At 42.4% G+C, this 20,141-nt stretch overlaps 1 protein-coding gene across 1 annotated transcript in view; it reads left to right on the top strand.

Annotated features, from left to right (window-relative positions):
* LOC132159991 (complement C3-like) overlaps nt 1-19,892 on the top strand; it is a 32,755-nt gene extending 12,863 nt beyond the window's left edge. Inside the window, 21 exon segments of the mRNA XM_059569686.1 lie at nt 541-750; nt 898-964; nt 3,910-3,996; nt 4,134-4,337; nt 4,425-4,500; nt 4,589-4,748; nt 4,852-4,962; nt 10,087-10,231; nt 10,322-10,485; nt 10,579-10,734; nt 12,964-13,023; nt 13,098-13,188; nt 13,309-13,360; nt 15,645-15,732; nt 16,220-16,309; nt 16,389-16,494; nt 18,968-19,057; nt 19,133-19,216; nt 19,311-19,391; nt 19,466-19,613; nt 19,689-19,892. Of these exon segments, the coding sequence (XP_059425669.1) occupies nt 541-750; nt 898-964; nt 3,910-3,996; nt 4,134-4,337; nt 4,425-4,500; nt 4,589-4,748; nt 4,852-4,962; nt 10,087-10,231; nt 10,322-10,485; nt 10,579-10,734; nt 12,964-13,023; nt 13,098-13,188; nt 13,309-13,360; nt 15,645-15,732; nt 16,220-16,309; nt 16,389-16,494; nt 18,968-19,057; nt 19,133-19,216; nt 19,311-19,391; nt 19,466-19,613; nt 19,689-19,833 (2,415 nt within the window). The 3' untranslated portion in view covers nt 19,834-19,892.
* Nucleotides 19,893-20,141: the final 249 nt, after the last annotated feature.

Here is a 20,141-nt window from a genome sequence, read left to right as displayed (position 1 = left end):
ATCTTTCAAATGAATCGACAGTCATTCATTAGCGTGCAGCCTTATGGCACAGCAACTTGTGCAACATTCATTCCCTTCTCTCAGGGAACCAAGGTTACATTTGTAATCGGAGAGTTCATTATCGAATGGTCTCTCCTGTTGCGTTGCTTTGACATTAATGTAGAAGGCATGCAACTGCGCAGTGCTACAAGCAAGTGCAGAACAAAAACACTCTGCGAGTCAAGCCCCAAGCAAGGCCGAGACCCTCTACGAAGGTCCGAAGGATATCACCAAACTGCTTGCGGTTGATGAAAGGTGTTCTCATGTGATCTCATGTGTTAAGCACACCAGCGAAACATAAAATGGTGCTCTGATCCGACACATATAGTGATTGGCTCCTCATCTTCTGGTGGGTTAGAGTGCGGTTGGTTTGTGCAGTTACACAAACATGAACAAATCATGCTTTTGTAACAGAGTAAACAGGAGTTTCCCCATAAGCATCAAAGCGACACAACGTTGGTTTAGTTTATTTATGTCCTGACCTTAACACTGTGTTTGCAGGTCATGGTGATTCTCGAGAAGACAGAGGACATGTGCAGCATAGCATTTAGTGGACAGCACAGACAGCAGGTTTCGGTACCGGCTGGCTCCTCCAAGCTGATTTCATACACCATCATCCCTCTGAAAACAGGAGAGCTACCTCTACAGGTCACAGCCGTCGGAGCCTCCTTCATGGGGCAGGATGCTGTAAGGAAGAATCTGCATGTGGTAGTAAGTGAGCTCCTAAAACCTGCTCTATCTCATGCCTCACGCATAATATTAGAAACATATTATATTAGATATGGTGTGTGTTTTGAAATGAAGTTGGTGCAATAACTGTGTGGTAATGGTATATGAGGATAAATTTTGTGATTTTAGGTAGAAGGCATCCAGACAGTTAAAGTGAGGAGCTTTGTGCTGAACCCCTCTGAGAAAGGAGACAGCGGTAAGACTGGCCGGATATTTTACTTTAATTGTGATTAATGAAATGGCAATTTAAGGATCAATTAGTTAATTTAACAATGGTCTTGCCAATGTAATATAACACTTTTGTAACGTGGAGTCAAAGACGGTCGGATCCATATGCAGTAGTTTATTATAGAGTGGTCAAACAGGCAGTAATCAAACAACAGCATCAAGTGTCTAAAGGGATATCCAGAATCAATAACAGTACTGGGCAGAGGTCAGAGAATCATAGGCGGTATAAACAATCCAAGTCAGACACAGCAGGAAAGAAACACATGAAAAACGTTCAGAAATGTCAGATGGGGCTAAACAAGACTTCGTAATCATTGAGGGTCCAAACACAGTATATATAGGGGAGTGGTAATGGGGAACACCTGGCTGGTGGCACGGGATTATGGGAAATGGAGTAGGGAATGGAAATGGATACCAAACACAAGAGTCCTGAGTGGAGTGCCCTCTACTGTAGTTCATGGGCACTCCAGCTGATGATCGTGACATAGCGCCCCCACCCCCAACCCCCTTAAGGAGTGGCTTCCAACCGCTCCTATCTAAGAGCAGTCCAAAGTTCAGGTGGGAGGTGGAGCGAAGGCAGAACAGGGGGAGGGATGGAGGGCCAGGTCCACATGGAAGTGGATTGGTCAGGGACTGAGGCATTGCCGACAGAGCAGGACGCCAGGGTGGAGCAGGTGGAACTGGAGCCCACCGGGGCGGAGATGGTCTCCATAGCCGTGACAGGGTAGGACGAGAGTTCATAGACAGCCTCCATGGCCATGACAGGACAGATGGGGAGTTGGTGGACAGCCTCCGTAGCCATGACAGGACAAGTAGTGAGTTCCTGAGCGGCCTCCGTGGCCATAACAGGATGGATAATCAGCTGATACTTGTCAAGGCTCTGGAAGTTCAATTGAGACGTGATGAGGCTCTGGAAGTTCATCTGAGACCTGACGAGGCTCTGGAAGTTTAGCTGAGATGTGACGTGGACTTTGGATGATCAGCTGAGATGTGACGTGGCTCTGGATGATCAACTGAGAAGTGACAAGGCTCTGGAAGTTCAGCTGAGAAGTGACAAAGCTGTGGAAGTTCAGCTGTGATTTTACTTGACTCTGGAAGATAAGCGGTGGCTTTACTTGACTCTGAAGGGTCAACAGAGACCCGACTTGACTCTGGAAGGTCAACGGAGAACCAACTTGACTCTGGAAGGTCAACGGAGACCTTACTTGACTCTGGAAGGTCATGCGGAGACCTGACTTGACTCTGGAAGGTCAAAGGTGGCTTGACTTGACTCTGGAAGGTCAGCTGTGACTGCCATATCTGGACGAAGTGACACAACCCGACCTCCCTTTAGAGGGCGCATGCGAGGAGTGGGTTCTGGATTGGCGGCCAATTTGTGCTGGGGCACCAGATAAGCAGCCATCTTGTGCAGTGGTGCTGGGCTGGTGGCCATCTCATGCAGTGGAGCGAGGCTGGCATCCATCTCGTGGAGTGGCGTGGGTTAGCAGCCATCTCGTACAGTGGCGCGGGCCTAGCGGCCATCTCATGCACTGTCGCTGGGCTAGCGGCCATCTCGTGCAGTGGCGCTGGTGGTTCAAGTTACGCTGTCAACTGCGCTTGACAATGTTGCCCCCCCCCCAAACTCCAAGATGTCCCTTAAACTGCCATAAAACTCCCCTTTAGGTAACCATGACTTAATTGGGTCATTGAGTCCAAAACAGAGCAAGTCCTTAAAAAAAACTTCATCACAGAAGGGTACTTTATATGATATCTCACAGAACTGTTGAACATACTCTTCAGTAGATAGGCCTCCTTGGCGAATGAGTAATAGCTGATCTACCGGGTCAATGATAGAGCTGGATAGTTGACACGCTGACCTAGAAGTGGGAACAGACATCTCGGTAACAAGAGGATACCGGGCTGCTGGATCCTGGTTTGGCGAAGTCTTCTGTAACGTGGAGTCAGAGACGATTGGATCCATATGCAGTAGTTTATTATAGAGTGGTCAAACAGACAATAATCCAACAACAAAGTCAAGTGTGTAAAGGGATATCCAGAATCAATAATAGTACCGGGCAGAGGCCGGGCCGGGGCAGGTGGCAGAGAATCACAGGCGGTATAAACAATGCAATATCAGACCCGGCAGAAAACAAACACAAGAAAAACGCCCAGAAATGTTCGACAGGGCTAAACAAGACTTCGCAATCATTGAGAGTCAAAACACAGTATATATAGGGGAGTGGTAATGGGGACCACTTGGTGGATATTAGCCCTAAGCACGGGATTATGGGAAATGGACACCAAAGGTTAATGGAAATGGACACCAGATACAAGAGTCCTGAGTGGAGTTCCCTCTACTGGAGTTCACTGGAGTTCAGCTAATGATTGTGACAACTTTATGCTTTTTTTCAATTTTTAACAGTTTTACACAATATAAATGGGTCTTTATGTATGAAAATGATATACTGAAATATAAAAGAAATATGTACAAAAAATATATTTGTAATATTACATTTCACACTTTTTTCAGTTTAACACATTTCATATGGGGCTTGATGCATGAAAACTATGCATTAAATAAAAAGTTTTTTCTGTATTAAAAAAAAAACATGCCTATAAAACTTATATGTTATAATTTGTATTATTATTATTATTAATAATAATAATAATAATAATAATAATAATAATAATAATAATAATAATAATAATAATAATAATGCATTTAATCTATAAAGTGCTTTTCTCAATTTCAAAAACACAACAGTACAAATAATCTAATAATAAAACATAATAAAAATATAAATTGATAACCAATAAAAATTAGCAGATTTAAAAGGTTAAGGTCTTTAAACAAGCCTACACTGGGGAATTTTTATATTTATTTTATTAACATTTGTTTATATATTTGTTTTTTCGTTTTTTTTTATATCTCAGCTGGCAGACAGCGGATAGAAGTGGAGAAGATGCAGTTGGACGATGTTGTGCCCAAATCTCTTCCGGAGACATTTGTCAATGTCAGAGGTTTGACATTTTATTAGAACTTATTCATAACATCATAGCAATTGAGTATTTTTAATTACATTATGGATATTTGATTTTCATGTTAATATGTCGACTGTCAAGAATTTCCTAGTTTGTTTTTTAAATCATTTCTTCAGGTGATTTGCTGGCAGACAGCATTGATAACTCTATTAAGGAGGACTCTCTGGCAGCATTGATCCGGATGCCCGGTGGGTGTGTGGAGCAGAACCTGGCCAGAATCACGCTGCCCCTCATTGCCACCCATTACCTGGACCGCAGTGGAAACTGGGATGCTGTGGGAATAGATCGCAGACAAGAGGCCATCAAATACATCCAGACAGGTGCAATGAGACTCAAATAGGGATGAACATCACCATTACTTTAGATATTGACAAAATTAATTATCTTTTAACTTTTTTCATACTCAGGGTATGATAATCAACTTAATTACCGGAAAAAGGATGACTCATATCCTCCCTACGCTAAAGAGGGCACCAGCACATGGTATTAATGCTGGCACATCACTGATTATAGCTTCATGTTGAACATTTTCCTGTACAGCTCATCTGTTTTTATGTTCTGTCCGTCTCAGGATCACTGCATATGTGGTGAAGGTTTTCTCCATGGCAAAATCATTTATTAGCGTCAATGAGAAGCATCTGTGTGGCCCTCTGGTGTACCTGCTTAAGAATAAACAGCATCCTGATGGATCCTTTCAGGAGGACAATCCTGTATATGACACAAGTATGATGGTAAGAGTTCATAACTGTGATTGATTATTGTGAATCTACTCCAGTTAATGAAATGTAAGGGTACAGTACTAACATGTTTTATGTTTGCTGTGTTGTGATACAGGGAGGCCTGCGCGGCTCTGAATCCAGAGTGTCTCTGACTGCATTCGTGCTAATTGCTTTGGCAGAGGCACAGAATGCTGTTACCTGCCAAGAGCCAGGCCTTAACATACAGGTAACTTCCCTACTATACTGCTAAAATCCTGGGAATTAAACAGTAGCTACACGTCCCTGCGTCTCCTCACTCCAACACATAACGTAACATGAACACTGATCATAACTGATCATAACAGAACACCGGACCGAACAGTAAGTGATGGCACTTCTCCCCGTTTTCTTTTTTTAAGTTTTTCGTTTCCCATTCCTTCGTGCTCACCGTGATGACAGCGTTGGATGATGCCATGCTAAATTTGTTGTTCTGGATAAGGGCCAATAACCATTGCCCGGTGGACCTCCCAGACACTACTGGATTGAGCTGGAGGGAAGGTTTCCTCTGGTGTCTGGAGTGCATCTGGCCCTGATTCAGAACCAGCTGTGTGTCAAGCCAGCCATCTGCACTGCAGTCAAGGCCACCGGCTGCTGCACTCTCAAGTCCCCTGGCCGCTCCAGCGTCAAGTCCGCCGGTCGCTCAATTGTCAAGCCCACCAGCCAATTCACTCCCAAGCCCTAGGATGACAGCAGTATTCTCCTTCACCTCTGACCAAAAGAGGATAATGCAGAGGAAGAGAATGTGGGCTTCAGCCCCTGAGTCCGCTCCAGTGTCTCAAGTGTCAGCTCCAGACCATGAGTCTGATCACATGTCAGCTCCAGCCTCTGAGTCCGCTCCAATGTGAGCTCCAGCTCCTGAGTTTAGCCCAGAGAGGGCTCCTGTTCCCAAGTCCAGACAAGAGAGGGCTTCTATTGACAATTCCAGTCCAGAGAGGACCGCTGTTCCCACATCTGGCCCACAGAGGGCCTCAGAACCCAAAATTTACCCCAAGGAAATTGGGTGTGGGGGCGGGGGGTTTGACTATAGGGCTCCGGCCTTAGAGGCCAGGCTGAGTGCCGAAGCCAAGGCAATGGAGGCCACCCTGGCCCCCTAAACTGTCTGCTCCAGCATCGCTCCCCAAGCTGCCTGCTGTGGCATGGCTCCTCGAGCTATCTGCTCTGCCATGGCCACTTGAACTACCATGGCTCCCTGACCTGCCTGATCCTCAATGGGTCCCGGAACGTGTACCACCCTGAAGGCCTTCTGTCCAATGCTAAGCCTGTCCCTAGAGGCCTCCAGAGCATCTAACCCCCTCCCCGTTGGATGTTATGAGGTGCATGGATGCGCCTTCCGGGAGGGGGAGGTATTGTCACGCCTTTGGACTGCCTCTGTGTCCCGTCTCAAAGTCTGTTCATCTTGAAATTCAACTTTCGATTATTTCCTTAATTTCTATGCAAAATAAATGCCTTTCGGATGTGATGTGAAATTTGGAATGGGAGAAAAAAATGTTTGGCAAAAGGGGGATTCAAACTTGGGTCTATCGCATCATAAAGACTATGGCACATACTTTACCATCTACACCACTAGAGCTTGTGTTAAACAGTCATCTTTTGTAGTTTTGACTAGCCAAATAACATTAGTGGGCAGAGTTAGTGTAAATGAAACGAGTGGCGCCGATACAGGATGGCTGCCTCCGTGACGTGCTCTGCAGTTGTTTTTGTGTTTTTGTTAGTTTGTCCTGTCTTTAGTTATATTCCTGCAATCAGTTTCACCAGGGACGAATTGCTGGATATTCGGCAACACACATCTCCCGATATTTCACCGGTTTTCGACTATTCTGATGTTTTGCTGGACATTCTTGTCGGCGGAGCGGCTGCACTGATCACACGCTTCAAGAGGACGCGCAGGCGGGGAAAGCGAGCGGGAGCGCTCGTGAGACTCAGAAAACACGGATTTCGAAATCCGTTGCCTAGCATCCATCTGGCAAATCTCCGCTCTCTTCCCAACAAAACGGACGAACTGCTTCTGCTCTCTCGGACAAATAAAGATTTCTCTCATTCTGCTGCTCTGTGTTTCACGGAAACTTGGCTGGATGACACCATACCGGACAGCGCGCTCCATCTGCCGGACTTTCAGCTGTTTAGAGCGGATCGCGACGCAGAATCAACGGGGAAATCGCGCGGCGGCGGGACATGCTTTTACATCAATGAACGGTGGTGTACAGATGTAACTATGTTAAAGAAGACGTGCTGCTCAAATCTCGAAATGCTCTTCATTAACTGCAAGCCGTTCTATTCGCCGCGGGAGTTTCATTCGTTCATTCTGGTTAGTGTTTACATCCCTCCTCAAGCGCACGTGAGCTCAGCTTTACAGAAACTCGCTGAGCAGATCACAGAGACAGAACAACAACACCCAGACTCTGTTTTAATCATTCCTCGGGACTTTAATAAAGCCAATCTCTCCCGTGAACTGCCAAAATACAGACAACATGTTACTTGTCCCACAAGAGACAGTAATATATTGGGTCACTGTTACAAAACAATAAAGGATGCATTTCACTCTGTTCCACGAGCAGCTTTGGGACGTTCTGATCACCTTCTGGTTCATCTTATACCGACCTACAGGCAGAAACTAAAATCAGCTAAACCTGTATTAAGGACTGTAAAAAGATGGACTAATGAAGCAGAGCAGGATTTACAATCTTGTTTTGACCTCACTGATTGGAGTGTTTTTGAAGCTGCTGCCACCGATCTGGATGAACTCACAGAGACCGTAACATCATATATCAGTTTCTGTGAGGATATGTGTATTCCTACCAAGACTCAACTAAATTACAACAATGACAAACCGTGGTTCACTGCAAAACTCAGACAGCTCCGTCAGGCCAAAGAAGATGCTTACGTGAAGGGGGACAATGTCATGTATAAACAGGCTAAATACACACTGGAAAAGGAGATCAAAGTGGCAAAGAGGAATTATTCTGCAAAAATAAGGACTCAGTTCACTTCGAACGACTCCGCATCAGTGTGGAAAAGCCTAAAGAAGATCACCAATTACAAGACACCACCCCCCAGCACTGTGGAGAATCAACGACTGGCAGACGATCTGAACGAGTTTTACTGCAGGTTTGAAAGAACACCCATCACCTGCCCTAAACACCTCCCCACACAACCATTCACACCATTCACAACTCCTGCAATCCATCCTGATCACCTCTCTAATCAACCGCTCTCACCATTCACAACTCCTGCAACCAACCCTGAATGCCTCTCCAAACAACTGTTTACACCACTCACAACTGCTGCAACCCACCCTGAACACCTCTCCAATCAAGCGCTCTCACCATTCACACCTCCTGCATCCCCCCTCTCCCCCACACCTGCAATACAGATCAGCAAGGATGCGGTGCGCCAGGTCTTCGGGAAGCAGAAAAGGAAAAAAGCACCAGGCCCAGATTGCGTTACACCAGCCTGTCTGAAATCCTGTGCTGACCAGCTGGCCCCCATCTTCACACACAGATCTTCAACAGATCGCTGGAGCTGTGCGAAGTCCCTTCATGCTTCAAACGCTCCACCATCATCCCTATCCCAAAGAAATCCAAAATTACAGGACTAAATGACTACAGGCCTGTGGCTCTAACGTCTGTAGTCATAAAGTCATTTGAAAAACTGGTGCTGGCCCACCTGAAGGACATCACTGGACCCTTGCTGGATCCTCTTCAATTTGCCTACAGAGCAAACAGGTCTGTGGATGATGCAGTAAACATCGGACTGCATTATGTTCTGCAACACCTAGACAGACCGGGGACCTATGTGAGGATCCTGTTTGTGGACTTCAGTTCTGCCTTCAACACGATCATCCCAAACCTCCTCTTGCCCAAACTAACTCAGCTCTCCGTGCCCACCTCCGTCTGTCAGTGGATCAACAGCTTCCTGACAGACAGGCAGCAGCTAGTGAGACTAGGAAAATACACATCCAGCACCCGTACAATCAGCACCGGAGCTCCCCAGGGCTGTGTTCTCTCCCCACTGCTCTTCTCCCTGTACACTAACGATTGCACATCTAAGGACCCCTCTGTCAAGCTCCTGAAGTTTGCAGATGACACCACACTCATCGGCCTCATTCAGGACGGTGACGAGTCTGCTTACAGACAGGAGGTTAAAGAGCTGGCTGTCTGGTGCAGTCTCAACAACCTGGAGCTTAACACGCTCAAAACAGTGGAGATGATCGTGGACTTCAGGAGAAACCCCACTGCACTCCCCCCACTCACCATCATGAACAGCACTGTGACTGCAGTGGAGTCATTCAGGTTCCTGGGCACCACTATCTCTCAGGACCTGAAGTGGGACATTCACATTGACTCCATTGTGAAAAAGGCCCATCAGAGGTTGTACTTCCTTCGCCAGCTGAGGAAGTTTAACCTGCCACAGGATCTGCTGAAACAGTTCTACTCCACCATCATCGAATCCATCCTCTGCACTTCAGTAACTGTCTGGTTCAGCTCAGCTTCTAAATCTGACCTCAGAAGACTACAGAGGGTAGTCCGGACTGCTGAGCGAATTATCGGTACAACCCTCCCATCTATTCAAGAACTGTCCTTATCCAGAGTGAGCAAAAGGGCTGTCAAAATCACTCTGGACCCCTCACATCCAGCACACTCCCTCTTTGAACTGTTGCCATCTGGTCGACGCTACAGAGCACTGAGCACCAGAACGAGCAGACACAGGAACAGTTTCTTCCCTCAGGCAATCCATCTTATGAACAGCTGATAATAACTGTGGGACACACTACACTATTTATATTTATATACACTACACTTTTTATCCAACACACATACTTAGCGTACACGTAAATCTTTTGCACATAATATACATGGAACACACTATACTACTTATATTTATATTTATATACACATACACTTATTTATCCAACACACATACTTAGCATACAGTTAAAATTTTTCCACATAATATACATGTACATACATAAATGCTCATTTTAATATACCTGCCATACATTGTCAATTTGTATATTGTCAATCCTTACCCACCTATTTGTATTTTTTTGTATTTTTTATTCCTTATTGTGTTTTTTGTTCTGTCGCTGTTATGTTGCACTGCGGAGCTCTATCATGAAAACAAATTCCTCGTATATGTGAACATACCTGGCAATAAAGCTCATTCTGATTCTGATTCTGATTCTGATATAGTCTGAATAGTCTGCCAAGGTGGGCAATTTGCTCTTAATGTAAATAGACACTCCAAAAAATAAAATGATTACCAGAAAATGTTCAGTGGTGCTAATTGTAAATTGTTTCTACTTTTATTGCAGGACAAGTCTAGAAGAGCAGCACTGTATCTAAAACGGCATTTCCCCCAACTGACGAGGCCGTACACAACAGCAATAGCATGCTACGCTTTAGCACTATCCAACCACGGATGCATGAAGAACATGTTACTAAATTTAGCCTCGCCTGGTACTTAGCCTTTGAAAAAAATATATATATATATGATGCTGTGTGTGCTCTTGTTTTCTTATCTTTATTTTCTATCAATTTTCTATTCAGATCGTACCCACTGGCCTGACTCTAGTAATTATTTCTTCACACTGGAAGCTACTGGATATGCATTGTTAGCGCTGATCAAAGGTGGCCACATGGAAGAGGCAGCCACCCCCTTTCTATGGTTGAACGAGAAGCGTGGCATTGGGGGAGGATATGGCTCTACACAGGTAAAGACCACAAGAAAATCTTTGATTGAATTGTCTTATTCTTGTATTTTGAGGTACATTTGTATTCATAATGGCTTTTGTCCCCCCCATCAGTCCACTATGGTGGTGCTACAGGCCCTGTCTGAGTACCTAGTGAAGAGGCCTCCTCCTCAAGACCACAATCTTTTGGTGCAGCTCAGTGTTCCCGGTCGCAGTGACGTACGCTGGACTTTCAATCCAAAAGTGTCGTATGTGGCCCGATCTTCACGGGTGTGATCTCCAGTCTTTCAAAACTTTCTTTTGTAGACAAATATGGCTATATACAGTTGTGGCCAAAAGTTTTGAGGATTACATAAATCTTGGAAATTGGAAAAGTTGCTGCTTAAGTTTTTATAATAGCAATTTGCATATACTCCAGAATGTTATGAAGAGTGATCAGATGAATTGCACAGTCCTTCTTTGCCATGAAAATTAACTTAATCCCAAAAAAACCTTTCCACTGCATTTCATTGCTGTCATTAAAGGACCTGCTGAGATCATTTCAGTAATCATCTTGTTAACTCAGGTGAGAATGTTGATGAGCACAAGGCTGGAGATCATTATGTCAGGCTGATTGGGTTAGAATGGCAGACTTGACATGTTAAAAGGAGGGTGATGCTTGAAATCATTGTTCTTCCATTGTTAACCATGGTGACCTGCAAAGAAATGCGTGCAGCTTTCATTGCGTTGCATAAAAATGGCTTCACAGGCAAGGATATTGTGGCTACTAAGATTGCACCTAAATCAACAACTTATAGGATCATCAAAAACTTCAAGGAAAGAGGTTAAATTCTTGTAAAGAAGGCTTCAGGGCGTCCAAGAAAGTCCAGCAAGCGCCAGGATCGTCTCCTAAAGAGGATTCAGCTGCGGGATCGGAGTGCCACCAGTGCACAGCTTGCTCAGGAATGGCAGCAGGCAGGTGTGAGCGCATCTGCATGCACAGTGAGGCGAAGACTTTTGGAAGATGGCCTGGTGTCAAGAAGGGCAGCAAAGAAGCCACTTCTCTCCAAAAAAAAAACATCAGGGACAGATTGATCTTCTGCAGAAAGTATAGTGAATGGACTGCTGAGGACTGGGGCAAAGTCATATTCTCCGATGAAGCCCCTTTCTGATTGTTTGGGGCATCTGGAAAAAGGCTTGTCCGGAGAAGAAAAGGTGAGCGCTACCATCAGTCCTGTGTCATGCCAACAGTAAAGCATCCTGACACCATTCATGTGTGGGGTTGCTTCTCAACCAAGGGAGTGGGCTCACTCACAATTCTGCCCAAAAACAAAGCCATGAATAAAGAATGGTACCAAAACACCCTCCAACAGCAACTTCTTCCAACAATCCAACAACAGTTTGGTGAAGAACAATGCATTTTCCAGCACGATGGAGCACCGTGCCACAAGGCAAAAGTGATAACTAAGTGGCTCGAGGACCAGAATGTTGAAATTTTGGGTCCATGGCCTGGAAACTCCCCAGATCTTAATCCCATTGAGAACTTGTGGTCAATCCTCAAGAGGCGGGTGGACAAACAAAAACCCACTAATTCTGACAAACTGCAAGAAGTTATTATGAAAGAATGGGTTGCTATCAGTCAGGATTTGGCCCAGAAGTTGATTGAGAGCATGCCCAGTCGAATTGCAGAGGTCCTGAAAAAGAAGGGCCAACACTGCAAATACTGACTCTTTGTATAAATGTCATGTAATTGTTGATAAAAGCCTTTGAAACATATGAAGTGCTTGTAATTATATTTCAGTATATCAAAGAAACAAATGAAACAAAGATCTAAAAGCAGTTTAGCAGCAAACTTTTTGAAAACTAATATTTATGTAATTCTCAAAACTTTTGGCCACGACTGTACTGCCAAATGTAAAAAAATGCATTATTTTGTTGCGAAATGGTCTTGATTCGTTTTAATTCACGATTTTGATTTCACAGGCATTCTCATTATTTTAACAAAGTGAGATTGAAGACATTAAACAGTAAATGAAAAGGTGTCGTCTTATTAGGCAATTGCTGAACGTTTTTTCGTGAAATTGAAATATAACAAAACTAAATTAAAATTTTAAAACAAACCCCAAATCAGACAAGTAATTTAAACAAATGAAATAAATCTCTTAATACATTTTCCTGAAAGTTTGAGTTAGAATAGTTTGATATAAACACAAGGAGGCAGGCTGGGAAGCAGATTAATGAGTAGATGAGTTTTCCTGTTTGTCATAAGGAAGTTAAATGTAATGTCCAGAAAACTTTAGTCTGATTTAGCCACTTCTTAGCAACTGCCTTTTTCAAAACAATGAAAAAAAACAAATACAAAGCAAGAACGAAGGAACACATGCATGTGAGCTGAGAGATTCATACTGATTTTACTTGGATGTATTGTTGCATTACAAAAATGGCAGTATAATAATGCTATAGATTAAGAAAGGAAGTTTAGAGTGGAATACAGTAACTCAGTTTTATTATATTTTCCAGGTGCCTCTGGATCAGAAATTCACAGTGGAGGCTTCTGGAAAGGGCAAGGGAGTTTTGGAGGTGCTAAATTACCAGATCTACACCAAAGTATTGAATTAGAATATAAAATCAATATAATGTTTTATGAATCCCAGGTAGTGACAGTGTACCACCAACTTCCTGATGTGTATGAGAACAGCACGTGTAACGGCTTTCAGCTGGACGTCTCCATCGCTGAGACTAATGGTATGTTCTCAACTCTTTTTTTTACGATTCCTTACTGTGTTTTAACTATAAAAACCATACTCTAAAATTACATGTAAATAAATTTTTACTATATAGAGTATCACTTTTTGATCTATCTAGAAAAACCGCCACCTGATGTAGAAAAGTCATACAGACTTAGTATCAACGTGAGGTAAGTAGTTAGGGCAGAGTGGGGTGATTTGTGCCAGGGGGGAAGTAGCTTCACCCCTTGTTTCTGGAAAACTATTGAAGAAATTGGTCATGTGACCAGTGCTTTAAGTGGGCCGGTACGCACCGGTACTCAGTACCACCACTTCCAAATATAGCTCTTGAGCGTACCACCACCTCCCCGTGCGCCCAGAACGTGCTTTTAGCGTACCGTTATGCTCATTTGGACATCTGTTTTAATAGAGGTTTTAATCTTTTGCCTGCGCTGCCGCTTTTCAGAGCGCCCTTCAAAATGCAAGATTCATAATTCGTCCCACCGAGAGCAGAGACTACATCATCCATTATCCCTTGAGTTTTACAAGTGAAAAGCGGATGCATCGCTTTTCCCCCTGTCAGTAACAACTCAACGTGGTCGGAGAAAGTGTGTGAAACCCACACACTCGGCTCAGTATAAATTCTAAAACAGTGAACAACACTTAATATGCTCTCCTGACTTCAGACTCTCAGTTCTAACACAGCACGGCCAGAATCATATTACTCGCAGGCTGATACCCCACCATGCCTGAATGATATTGCTGCAAGTCAGACGCAAGCTAATGAAGTAATGCAGTAGCTCTTTCAGGAAGGGTGACCAGAGACGTCCCGAAATATTTGGGACAGTCCCGAAATCTAAACTGTTGTCCCGGCCCTAATTGTCCCGAAAATTATACTAAAGCAAAATCTTGAGTAGTTATTGTCTGATAAACATTAAAAACTGTCTGCGGAGGTTGAGTCGTCCTGCTACCAGCCCCCGCCGGCTGCTCATTGGCTGCAGCATCTTTTTTCTAAGTTCTAACTCTTGCATTTTAGCACTTAAACTATGTGGCATTCTTAATTTTAGACAAAAACCCATTATGCCACGCACTTATAAACAGAAGACCGACAGGGCTTCATCTGCTCTTGTCGAGTTGGACAGAGCAGTGAAAGAGATGCAACAGGGAAAAACCATATGTCAGGTGGCAAGGGAGATGAATATCTGCAGCATGACCTTGAAAAGATTCAGGGAGAAGAAAAAGGGTTGCCATGATTTTGCCAAGTAAGACATGTTCTGGATCAACATCTTCTGATGATCCTGGATCAACATTATTAACCCAATCCCCACCCCTAAACCTAACCCTACCCATAATTTAGTCCTAAAATCAGAGGGAAATGATAGCTGATTAACAATGGTGTAGAAGCTCCTTATCCTGATTGTAAGCCTAAAACAGATATTTCTTGAAAAGTTATATCTCACTTCTGATTGGTTGGAATGTTGTTCCTGGATCAACAAGGATGTTGACCCAGGAACATGTTTTACTTGGTGAAATCACGCTCGCCAAGAAAAAGATAGAAGTAACAAAGAAAGGGTATAAGAGAACATCTCTAAAGTGATGGACAGGTAATCATCAATCATAGGATAACATATTCTCTCTCTCTCTCTCTCTCTCTCTCTCTCTCTCACACACACACACACACACACACACACACACACACACACACACACACACACACACACACACATATTTAAAGAAAATAATGAAGGGGTTATCCCTGAAGGTGATGTGCTCAAGAAACTACCCACACCCCAGTTTATATTCCCCTGAAGCATTAACAAGTGGGATGTTAAGTAGTATGCCAAATCCAGACCACCTAGACCTACATACCGACGGGATAATCTGGAGAAGTGAGGAGATGGCCATGCCTCATCAGTGTTTGATTTACCTGCCATTTGCCTGAAATGATTCACAAATATCATATATTGTGTATTTAAGTTTGTGTTTTCCCAGAAACTACAAAATATGTCTTATTCCAACAATTTAATAGGATGACAGTATCTGAATAAACCTTAAATTTATAATTTTGTATTGAGTTTGTCTTGCTTTCATATAGCATTACAGTACATAACATTAAAATGTTCTCTTTTACTTCAGAAATCACTGGCACAATTTACCCCAACGTATTCTCCCAAAAGGCACAACTTACCCCGCACCAGGGGTAAGTTGTGCCACGAGACCACTTTTTTCCCAAAAGCTATATTTCTGAAACAATTTATTTCAGATCCAAAATTATTGTTCTCAGGGATGCACCACATCCTGAAATATATGTACATTCTAAAATGAAAGAGATTACTGTCATGGCCTCACTTTAAAGTCACTTTGAGTAAAAACTGGCACAACTCACCCCACTTTCCCCTATAGGTAGATGTCTTTTTTGAAGAAAGCTAAATAAACTGGTTCAGTACCAATAATTCACTCTTTTGCACCCCCAAGGGCTCTGGAGAAACACCAAGTGAGGATGGCAATTCTGGACATCAGCCTGCCCACCGGCTTTGAGCCAGAAAACTCAGATTTAGAGTTGGTAAGACCAAACTCATGACATATTGTGGCATTACATTTACGGGAGAAGCTAGTTCTGTAGCTAACTGTTTTGTAGCCTTCCTAGACAGTGTACCTAGACCGTTTAAGGCATGCAGGTTCACTCTAACCATTTAAATTTAGGTTTAATTTTTGCCAGATTAAGCAGCATTGCATGTATCTTTCACAAATACCCATAATGCATTGTGTCAAGCTACTTACAAGATGGTGTACATTGAGAAAAAAGTTGTCTAATGTTGATCATAAATATTATAATTCATGTTTAGTATTTCATTACCAGTGTACTTTTCTACCCAACATTTTTTATGCTTTGTATTCTTATGTTGAGTATTGCACTTTTAACTTAGCAACATGCAAACGTTTTAGCCAGCTATGAATGTTTCGACAGGGCAGTCCAACCTACATAAATAATATGCAGCACAGCATCTTGTAAGGTTATAAAAGTGATAATGTCTGTTGTGACTTTCTAGCTCACAAATTCAGTGGATCGCTACATCAACAACTTCCAAGTGGTGGACAACCTGAGCGACAGAGGATCCCTTATAATTCACTTATTAAAGGTAATTGAACAACCAGTTTTATAGTTTATACAGGATATTAAGGCAGCATTAAATGTTTGTCTTTGTATGTCCTGGGCAGGTGTCATGTACTCAGATGGACGTGATCTCATTCAGACTGCATCAGAAATTTAAAGTGGGACTCCTTCAGCCTTCTACTGTCACAGTGTACCAGTACTACAACAAAGGTTAGTACACGTTTAATTAGCTATGTTTGCTAAAGTGCACTGCTAACCTACACCATTAAGCATAATACTTTGTCATTCAACTCGCCTCACACAGTTTCTGTTATAGACATGAATAGCGCAAAGTGTGAAGTGACATGACATACAGCCAAGTATGGTGACCCATATTCAAAATTCGTGCTCTGCATTTAACCCATCCAAAGTGCACAAACACAGCAGTGAACACACACACACACACCGTAAACACACACACTGCAGTGGGCAGCCATTATCCCGGGGAGCAGTTGGGGGTTCGGGGCCTTGCTCAAGGACACCTCAGTCGTAGTATTGCAGGCCTGAGACTCGAACCCACAACCTTAGGGTTAGGATTCAAACTCTATAACCACTAAGTCACGACTTCCCCCAAATAATGCAGAGAATCATGCAGTTATTTTTAGTAACTAAACATGCTATTGATTGCAATGAAATGCACAAGCAAATATTCAGGAGAGGATCATTAGCATTAAAAATCATTAGCGTGATTTACTATACTTAAGGGCAGTGTGAACTGGGTGTGTGGAGGCATGCAAATATATATATTGACAGGCAGGTAGGACAGCCTAACATAATCCTTGGACCGAAGGTATATGATTGGTCGAACAATTTTTGGTCCTATGCCTTCAAAAATACATTTAGAGCACTTAACTTAGTGATTTCTGACAGGATGTGAAGAGACTTTTACCAGCATAACAAAAAAATGTTTTTGAACCAAATCATCTACCCTGCCTTTAACATAAAGTGATAGATTCTTTGAGGTGAAGACATTTTAAAATTTCTTTTGTCAGGTGTTTTCAAAGTTTTTGGTACCATGGACCCCTACATATAAGGATCTCCTTGTTAGAGACTCACTTTGTAAAATAAAGAATGAAATACTACTTTCTTGTAACATTAAATCTAGTTATCTTTAGGGGCCAAGCACTGAAGGTGCGTAGGCACATATTGTAAGAATTGACGTTCTTCTTATTCTATAAAAGTATCGGCAAATATCATATCGCTGGGTATGGGAATCGATATCATATCGTATCATGGCGAACCATCCGCTTTACACCCCTATGGCATACCATACAACTGTTTGCGGGATAATTATAAAATTTGGAACACAGATGGAGGACAGTCACAACATTAACCAAAGTAAGTTTGGAGTCTCTAACCAAAACCCTCTAGTGCCACCAACAGTTCAAAATTGCACTCGTGTTTATGCTAATAACTTCTCAACTGGAAATTTTAGAAGCAAATTTTTCCCCCCCTGATACCTTGGCACATGTCGAGTCAATTTGACACCAAACTTTAAATTTATATGGTCAAGATTTTTCACAATTTTTAATAGTTCGAACTTGTCCTAGACGTTTTGTCTGATTTTCACCAAAATAGCATCAGATAATCTTCAGACAATGCTGGCAAAAAGTTGTAGATTTCAAGTTGATAAGTTTAAACTTGAATAACGGGTGAATTAATTTGATGAAGAGCACACAAAAATGGAGATAATGCTATATCTCCAAACTTGGTGTGTGTTATAATTATCCTGACCTGAGGCATCCTGCAAAGTTTCGGCTCAGCACCACCTAGTGATCAGGAGATATGAAAAATAAATTTCAATAATTTCCTTCTGAATGGTTTGGCCAGAAATCCCAAAACTGGTCTCTTTAGTTGAACCATACCCTTTTCTCCCATATTAGCCATTTTGAATTTTGTCATAAAATGTTCTAATTTACAAATGCAAAAGATACAAATTGGTGTATCGTTATAAAACGTGGTATGTGTCTTTGGCACCATGCCTTTATGGTACTGAAAAATTTCAGGGCAGCACCACCTTGTGGTCAAAAGTTAGTAGTCAGTCAAACTTCTTGTCTGCCATTTTGATTTATGTTGAAACTCTACTTTTGAAACTCTACTCGAAGTCCTCCTGGAGACCATCTGATTTTCAATTTGATGCAGGCCATCTTCCAACTTTGCTGGCAAAATATTATGATTTTTTTAAATCAATATATGAAACTGTAATTGTTTAGCGCATCAACAAATTTGCTGAAATGATGCGTGTCTCTGCAAATCTTTGACATGTTGACGCCAAACTTTCTGTGTGCCATTGTCACCTCTCACACTGACCACACCACATCAATTTGGTAACAGTGCCACCTATTGGTCAAAAGTTATAAACCGATATGACTTCAAATAATAATAATAAAAAATGCTAATAGCATATAAACAGCTTTGACTCTTGTCATGTATCTAATATTGATAGATTGCTTGGATTATGCCAAGAACATTGATCCTAATTATATACAATTATAAATCTTTTAATCATATTACTAGTGACTCTATTTGATTTTTAAACCATTTTGCATAACATCATAAATATGTCCTTGTTTTATTTGCTGGTTAGTTAGTTTTAACTACTAATATTAGTTTGTTATTTTGTTTCCGGGCTCTGTTGTTTCAGATAAACGCTGTAGCAGGTTCTACTCTCCTCCAGAAGACAAAGAGCAGCTTGATCAGATCTGCAAAGACAATGTGTGCCGCTGCTCACAGGGTCAGTTTAGCTGGACTAACTTTGTGTTTTCTGTCAACTTCTTCACTTTAACCAGTTATAAACCTTCCTTCATAGGTGACTGTTGTGTAATGAAGCAAGACTCCTCATCTTTCAGTAACGAACACAGGAAGGTGGCTGTGTGCAATGGATTACATCATGGTGAGTGTTTCTTCTGTTAAATGAATGTGTTTTTTTGGGGAAAGCCATCATGACATCACATCATCTCTCGTCAATGAACGTGTCTTGTTTTCAGCCTACAGGGTTAAACTAGTCAGCGTCAGCCAGAGTCATTATGACCAGTATGAAATGGAGATTGTGCAGGTTATCAAAGAGGGTACGTCTGCTAGATTCTGATTTTCTCATGTAACCAGCCATCTGGCTCATGGATCTTCATTTGTGTTTGTGTAGGGGCAGAGGAAGGCCTGAATGAGAAGGAAAGGAGGATGTTCCTCTCTCATGCGAGCTGTAGGACAGGACTTGGTTTGATGGAAGGTCAGGACTATCTGATCATTGGGCCCATCACTGATGTTTGGCATGCAGCGAGCACATCTAAGGGGTGAGTAACGTAAGGCACAGAAAATGTACATATTATGGTTTGTTTTTTATAATTCAGTTTTGTTTTCTGTCTCAGGTATGTGTATACGCTGGGTAAGGACACATGGCTCGAGCACTGGCCGTCCAAGTCTGAATGTGGTGCTGGATCCACACTAGAGGTGAAATGCGGCGAGCTGAAGAGCTTCGCAAAGGCACTGACCGAAAGTGGCTGTCAGACTTGAGAGATGCCTACAAAATTATATTGCCACCACTTTAAATAGTGTTTTTGGTTGCAAACACCTTTTCCAAGACACCTTTTCTGTGAATCTTTCGGTATATTCTCAAATTAATTATAATAATAAAATCTCACTTTTTCCAAATATTTTATTAACTGGACAGCTAAAGAAGTTCCAGGCAGGACTAAACAGCAGTTCCAATTCACTTTGCCAAACTTCTTTTCAGTTATTTCAAAGAACCTTGCAGCCTCTAACACCAAAAACCACAAGATAAACAAACAAAGCAAGTAAATATGATAAACAATTAGATATAA

The sequence above is a fragment of the Carassius carassius genome, chromosome 16, assembly GCF_963082965.1.
Source record: "Carassius carassius chromosome 16, fCarCar2.1, whole genome shotgun sequence".
In the NCBI taxonomy this organism is placed as follows: domain Eukaryota; kingdom Metazoa; phylum Chordata; class Actinopteri; order Cypriniformes; family Cyprinidae; genus Carassius; species Carassius carassius.
Note: the sequence above shows the minus strand (reverse complement) of the source record. Positions and strands in the feature narration are given on the sequence as shown.